At 32.4% G+C, this 7,508-nt stretch overlaps 1 protein-coding gene and 1 long non-coding RNA gene across 2 annotated transcripts; both read right to left on the bottom strand.

Moving 5' to 3' along the window:
• Window positions 1-1,067: 1,067 nt before the first annotated feature.
• On the bottom strand, window positions 1,068-2,353 carry LOC109788274 (uncharacterized). Its single transcript, XM_020346960.3, has one exon. The coding sequence runs from the start codon at window positions 2,256-2,258 to the stop codon at window positions 1,344-1,346; it is 915 nt and encodes a 304-aa protein (XP_020202549.2). The 5' UTR covers window positions 2,259-2,353; the 3' UTR covers window positions 1,068-1,343.
• A 1,520-nt stretch (window positions 2,354-3,873) lies between these two features.
• LOC145959055 (uncharacterized) lies at window positions 3,874-7,046 on the bottom strand. Its single transcript, XR_014434662.1, has 2 exons — window positions 6,759-7,046; window positions 3,874-6,662 (listed from the first exon to the last, which is right to left on the bottom strand). It is a non-coding gene; the product is annotated as an uncharacterized LOC145959055 (long non-coding RNA).
• Window positions 7,047-7,508: the final 462 nt, after the last annotated feature.

The raw sequence follows: 7,508 nt of genomic DNA on the forward strand, positions 1-7,508 counted from the left end.
TTCATGAGTTTATCTTTATTTTTCCTTATTGTTGGATTGTGATGATTATATCATTATAGGAGAAGGATAATATTGGGTTGGAGGACTAGTTGTTTGAGTGTCATGTTGGAGATGACGATATTTTTGTTTGGTGCTACTCTAATGTAGTTATGGATAGTAGATACTTGACAAACATTAAGGTCTTTATGCTTTCGATATTTCTTACTACATGTATATTTATATATATGTACAAAGTTTTATTGGACTCCATAAACAGATTTTATGTTTTTAAATCAAAATTTGTAGGATTTATATTTATTACACCTTATATATATATATTATATGAATATTTAGATATTATTACATGATAATTTTGGTGTAATTGACTTATTTAATTATTTTCTGCTACTTAATTATTAAATTATAAAGTGTAGTGACACATCGAACTGTTATATATCTGACAAAACTGGACTAAGTAGAGTAAGTCGATAAGAACTTCTTTTATTAGGTCATTAAAAAAAGCATTAAAATAAATTTAAGAAGAAAAAAAATCATATAAGAGATACTTTTTTTTAATAAATTTGAATGAACTTCCTACTAAAATAGTATAAACATCACATCAAGTCGAATATCAATGGTTTATACGGTTTATTTGTGATCTGAATAGAGTTTAGTGTCCACGTCTTCTCTACCACTATGTTTCTTGTAGTGGTGTTTGGTAGTACACCAATACCCACTTTAATTTGAACCTGTTCGGGTCGTAGTTTGGAAAATCACGTCCATGTACTATTTCGTATTTTTTTTTAAGCCATTGCCCTTGTATCTTGATGTATCTTAATATTGTTAAATTATATTTAAAATTTGATAATCAAATTAAAATTTAGTTACAGATGCTAATTATATTGTACGAAAACGTTTTTCGTTGAATTAGCAAGAAACTGTATTTTGTAAATGGGAAAAAAAAAACATTTTAATTTTTAATTCATGTTTACTTTTAAAAAAATCCATCCACCTATGCATTCACATCTTTCGTGCTATATATAGCACCGCTGATTTAATAAAAATGTTGTACATATTACACTCTCACGTTATAAAAGACTTTGTCTCATCATGCTCAAAGCCTCATCAAACATAACAAATTCAAACAGGGCAAGGGAAACACACAACAGTGTTTGCAATCCTATATCTAAAAAGGTTGAAACAATAATTTCATCAACCTTGTAAACTCCAGGGGAGTTATGAATAAATTAACTGTAATATTCAACAGACATAAAAAATAAATAAAACAAACAAACAAACAAAAAGTAAAACATCGTATGGACACCAAAATATATGAATATGTAGGAGACACACACGACCGTTTTCTACAAAAAGATGAAACAATCCAAGGAGATAAGAGGGTTGTCGATATCCTCCATCAGAGTTAAGTCCATGTCATGGTCAGACATCACATCCTTAACCACGGTTTCATCAACTTTTGAACCAACCCCGACACTGCAACTCTCGGTGTGCCTCAAACCAGAATGAACTACTCTACGTGGACTCGCACCTTTAACACTCTCTTTCCTCGTGGAAGACGAAACACAATGAGAATGAATTGCACTGACACTAACTTTGGAGCTATTCATCATCCTTCGCCTGGAGTCTGTGACCGTTGTAGCCAAATTATTAGGACTTGCACATTTGTCAGCTCCGTTGAATCTTCTACTCGGTGACGTCCTACTCTGCATGTTGTTGGAAGCATAGTTAATAATAATAGACCTCTCTGTGTCCTTTCGGAAGCTCTTCTGTCTTGTGAGGTTCGTTGGGGAGTTTGATCGCACTCTCTTCTGCGGCATGGAGAGAGATTGCGTTGGGGACTGCTTGAGCGTTGTTGCCAAGTTGGGTTTTAACGTTTTTGTGTTTGTGTGTTGGGGTTTAGGTTTGGTTGGGGGCATGAAGGAGAGAGAGGGTTCCCTGAGAGAGTTGATGCGAGTGATGTGAGGGTTGTCTTTGTAACACGACCATAGGAAGTCGTTGGAGAAGGATCGGTCCTTGGAGGTGAAGGAAGATGATGATGAGGAGGAGGAGGTGTTGGTAGTGGTGCATGTGAAGGAAGAAATGGAGGAAGTGGAAGAGGTTGGAGAAGGAGGGGAGGGTGAAATTCTGGTGGAGGAGTAGAGGGTTGGAATTGGAATAATAGGTGGAGTTTGTGAGATGGGAAGCTTTTGTTGGACGTTAAAGAGGTGTTCTTCTTGTGGGGAGGGGGAGGGTTTGCATTTGCTAACGCAGCAACCCATTATGGGAAAGGAGAATGAATGAGAGTGGATATGGGAGGGACGTTGAGGAAGAATTAAGAAGGAGAGTGAGGAGTTTAATTAGGTTTGATATAACGTTGCAAGTTAGTGCGTTTGAAAAAAGGAAGGGAAAGTGAGGGAATGTCTTTTGCTTTTGCTTTTCAGAGTGTTTGTTTGAATTTTGGTACCGGGGAGGGGTTCCGTTGGCCAACGGTTATGTAAGCAACATGGTATTGGTGGTGGCGGATACTATCATCATTTCTTGCTTTTGACCTTTCAGATTTGGAAGTAATGGTAGGGTCTAAGTCTTTGTGTTCATTGTGGGCTAGGCTCACCCATCTACTACATTATTAGGTTGGATCTTAGATCACACAGTAATGATTTCTTTGTATGCCCTAAAAGATTTAACCTCTGGGCAGCCCAAACCCCAAGGCCCAAGACATTTCTAGTTCATTTTACCAGCTGACAGCTCTTAAAGTCTTGACACCATGCACCATAACACAGAAGGAAGAAAAATACAGCAAAAAGAAATGGAACAAAACTCTTGATACATTCTCAAAATTATCAATTCAAATTTCTTCATTATAAATCATGGTATAATATAATACATTAACAACATTAATACTATATTTTTCATAAAATATATTAGATATTAACTAATATTTTTCTTTAAATAATATTATTAGTCAACAATTCATATAACATCTATCACATCATTTATTACATTTTAAATTTTTCTCTGTTTTCTCTTCATTGCACGGATTGTTATACAATATACATCTATCATTTATGTCTTTCTTTCTTGTTTTATCTTTACATTTGTTATGAGAGATAGGTAACGTTTAGTTCAAAAAAATTTAGTAGTAAGAGTATGTTCAATAATTTGTAAATTTAGGGAAAAAATTGTAAAAAGAAACTAATAAAAATAATTATTTGTTTAAGCTCAGCAATACATAAAAATAATCTTATTTTTAATTTGCTCTTGCAATTTTTTTTTTTGACGAGCCTTGGAATTTTACACCAACTGAAAAAAGGGAAAAAAAATGTTCCATTCCACTGGGAAAAAAACAAGAAGAGTTATACCGAGAAACCTTGTAAGTTGAAGGCATCGCTCGAAAAAATAAAACAAAATATTCGCTTAATGCATTATCTTTCTATTTTTAAATGTTTTGAAAATATAAAAAATAAAAACAGAAATAATTAGAATTTGGAATGTTTGAAAAATATTTAGTATTTTTGTTTAAATAATTACAAAGAATATAAAATCACAGTAATATTATCTCCACTAATGCTTATTTATAATTTACTTATTTTTCTCGTTATCTCTTTCTATCACTTTACCCATCTTATCTTACATTTTCTTCCTCTTTACATATAAAAAGATGTAGAAATAATACTACTAATTAAATGATTGATTAAGAGGGTATAAAGTTATACAGAATTGATAAATAGCCGTTCAAATATCCCTCAATTTCTCCGATCTTGTTGTCGGGAGAGATCGACGATAAAAGTAAATGCCAAAAGATACTTTAGTTTGTTCAAAAGCAAAACGAAGAGGATAAGAAGAATCGCTGATAATATAATATTGGGATGGAAAGATTCCAAAAGAAACACATAATAGGAAAATCGATGAATGACTTGAATTGAGACACAAGAATAATGTGAATGAGCCAGAGCAATGAATTCAATTACATGGGTTGTAATCAGTTAAGGTGAACAAATGATCTCTTGAAAGGGCTAGGAAAGTTTATTACAACATTTCATGATTCGTAGTTGATAAGGACTACATGAGATACATAGTGCATACGAGGAAGGATAATAGTTGCAAACATAGATAGATATGCGTTGGTGTCTCAATAAAGAGAGAAAACCAAATACTGAGTTAATGTGAGGTAGAGGAACTCAAGATCTGAAGATCCCATTCACAACCCGTTTTATTACAGCTCCTCTTGTGGGAACCACAAAGGGTTTCGGGCCATTCATCGGAGTGGTTTTGGGTTTGGAGTCTTTGGACTCTCCAGATTGGCCCTTACCATCAACCCAATGCGATGATGATTTTCTTGAATCCGTTTCGCTCATCCTTCCTTGCTTCAAACTTCAAAATCTAAAACCAAGATGCACCAAATATAAAGCACTTGTTTGTGTTGGATACGTGGATCTTATCCTTAAAACGCTACCACCTACCTAAAATTCAAACCAACTAGTAAATATCTCACAAAATGAATATTTTTATTATACATGAAACAAGCATTATTTGAAATATTAATTTATATCTTACGATCCACATTCCCTTATATTTTTTTTTAAAAATATAATATATGTTAAATAAAATTGTTTCATAAAATCTGAAATATTTATAAAATTTCATCAAAATTTGTACACTTAATTATATATATACCAAGAAAGTTCACAGCTAGGAACTACTTCAAAATAACTTAATCCCTCGTATATATCTTAGAGGTTGGAAAATGGGCCTCACTTGAACAGCACCTAAATAAAGTGGGACTAAGCTCTTGATATTTAAAATCCAGGAAAAAAATTTGAATTAATTTGGTTGGATTTGACAGACTCAATATATTATAAAATGTTGACTTGAAAATAATTAGGCTTTCTAATCTAATGTTATTCTTTATTTTGTATCAATTTTGAAGTGACAGAAAAAAAAAAAAACATATCATCAATTTGGCCTAGCTAACCTATTAGACCAAGAAATCGACGATGGCCCATGCCATGGTGTCGGGTGATATGATATCCTCCATTTAATTATATGAGGAACAATGATTACTCTTAATGGATTTGGTTTGTGTCTGCTAGGTTATTTAAGGAAACTCCTATTTTACAAAGAATAAAAAGAAGGATTGTGGATACGACACGTTGTCTTTTTGTCATGAAGTTTATGATATTTTATTTAAGACATATAAAAAATATTTTATTTAAGGAGGTTCAATGTTAAAAATTTTGCATCATTACCACGTTTTAAAAAATATAAATAAAAAACGTGATAAATTAAAGACAGAGAAAAGCCTGTGTTCATATGCAGATGCCAAGGATGAGGCATGAATTAATAATATGATATGAGCTATGACAACCCAAAAGATTTCTTCCGTTTCACGTTATAGGTTTTAGTGTTTTACATTATTGGATTCGATCGATCGGCATCTTAACATGATAGAATCAAATCAAAACTATGAGCTGCAAAAACTTTGATATTTCGTCTGAGCCACACGAAAAATGGAGTTTATGGTGGAATATCATAAATATGTCAGGAATCTCACCCCAAGACGACGAGATTCCCAGGAAAAAAAAAAAAGAGAGAGAGAGAAAGGAAAAAGCATCATTTTCATTTCATCATCTTTCATCAACGATCATAAGTTATGCTTCTTTTTTCCCCTAAAAGAAAATCTTGTCCTTTAATTAATCGATTGTGGCTTTGTGGGTTCTGGATGATCTCTTTGCGGCCCTACAATTTTGGATTATATGTGGATAGTCCTTGAATTAAGGCACAGTGCCCAGTAGTTTTTTACTGCACTCAAAAGTTAAGCCAATAGTGGAGTTCTTGACTCCTATTGACTAATGTCTGTATCATACTTGTTCAAAATTATCAATTTACACGATATTCTTTCATTGGTGTCGAGTAGTGATCATAATGATCCCGGATTAATTACCTAATATTTTTTCATTTTAGAGAAATATTAATATTGTATTCTTGAACATGTTTTTACTAATTATGTGTTAATTGAATAACATGAAGAAAAAAATTGTATAGGTATTGTCTTGTCGTCTTGATCTTAAACTATTATGCTTAGTTTATTAACTTTAATGATATTCACTTTAAGAATCATACTAAAGTTAATTTCTAATTGGTTGATGTGTAAAATTCTATACATTAATTATATATGTCTATTAAACTCATTACTTACATGTCATGTCTATTTGTAAGACTATTAAAGCTAAGATCGCTTGGTATGAAAAGAATTCAACAATTGTGATTTCCGTAAAACACACATGCATGTTTACTTTTTCTTTCTTTTAACCTTTAAATAAGAAGATTGCTTTTTGTTAAGAAACCTTCACTTTTATTGGATAATGCAATTTAAAAAAGAAAAATTAACGAAAATCATGACCCTGATCATCACCTTCTTCGCACGTAACAATATTCATCTATTAAAATATTACCACCAGACCTCATTTCTCTTCAAATAAATAATAAAAAACGTGTACATGCATTTTGGTAAGGGTGTACATATATATATTGATATTATAAATAGTATAAGTCTAAAATTAAACTTCCAAGTGATAATGAGTCTGTTATTCCTTATTGATATGATCTTCTGTAAAGTAGGAAAGTGTTAAATATGTTCCTGGGAAGGTGTTTCCAGATGGTCTTTGATTAGTCTCCATAATTGGCTACAACAAATGAAAACAAGTAAAGCACAGGTGAATGAGTGAATGAACATATAACTCAATTAGGCAATGGTAAAGTAAAGCAAAATGATTGATTACCTGCAGCATAGCCAGGCATGGTGGTGGTATTGTTCTTGGTCTTGTTCTTGTTCTTGGTCTTGGAGTTGTTGTTGGAGCACTTATCACAGAGACATTGGATAAAACAAGTGCACATCATTTTCTTGACACACTTTCTCTTAGGGGGAATGACACTTGCATCTCTGGCTTTGTGGCTCCACTCTATTTGATTGGCCTTAGGCTCAGGTTCCAGGATTATGTCATGTCCAAATCCTTGGCAACACAACTTAAGCCCTCTCATGTCCCTCTCCTCTCAATGAGTGAATTCAAGGGAACAACACGTACGCTATTGCCAGCCACTCCGTCTTAGTTAAATAAGCAATCGCTTCAATTAAAAAATAATATTTTCCTTACAATGTGAATGCCCTTTTCACTTCAGAGACAACCTCCGCCGCTGTCCAATAGTCAACCTTATTCTTAATTTTATATACATATATTAATAGAGTTAAACCACTAAAATATCAAAGGTCCATATGATGTTTTCAGTTAAATTTTCGTTTATGCTAAAATAATATTTATTAATAAAACTAATTCATCTCTCATAAATCTATGAGTTCAGATTAAACTATGTCCATGAAAAGAAGAAGTGAAACTAATTAATAATACATGAATTTGAAGTTATTTTTGATTTTATATATGCAAACTTGTTAAATAAAAGAGAGAATGTGTGATCTTTATAAAAAAAAGTAAAATCTTCTTTACTCCTCCTGTTAGACATTTTGTAATTAGTAA

This window comes from Cajanus cajan, chromosome 6 (genome assembly GCF_000230855.2).
Source record: "Cajanus cajan strain Asha chromosome 6, NIPB_CcT2T_4, whole genome shotgun sequence".
Taxonomy (NCBI): Eukaryota; Viridiplantae; Streptophyta; class Magnoliopsida; order Fabales; family Fabaceae; genus Cajanus; species Cajanus cajan.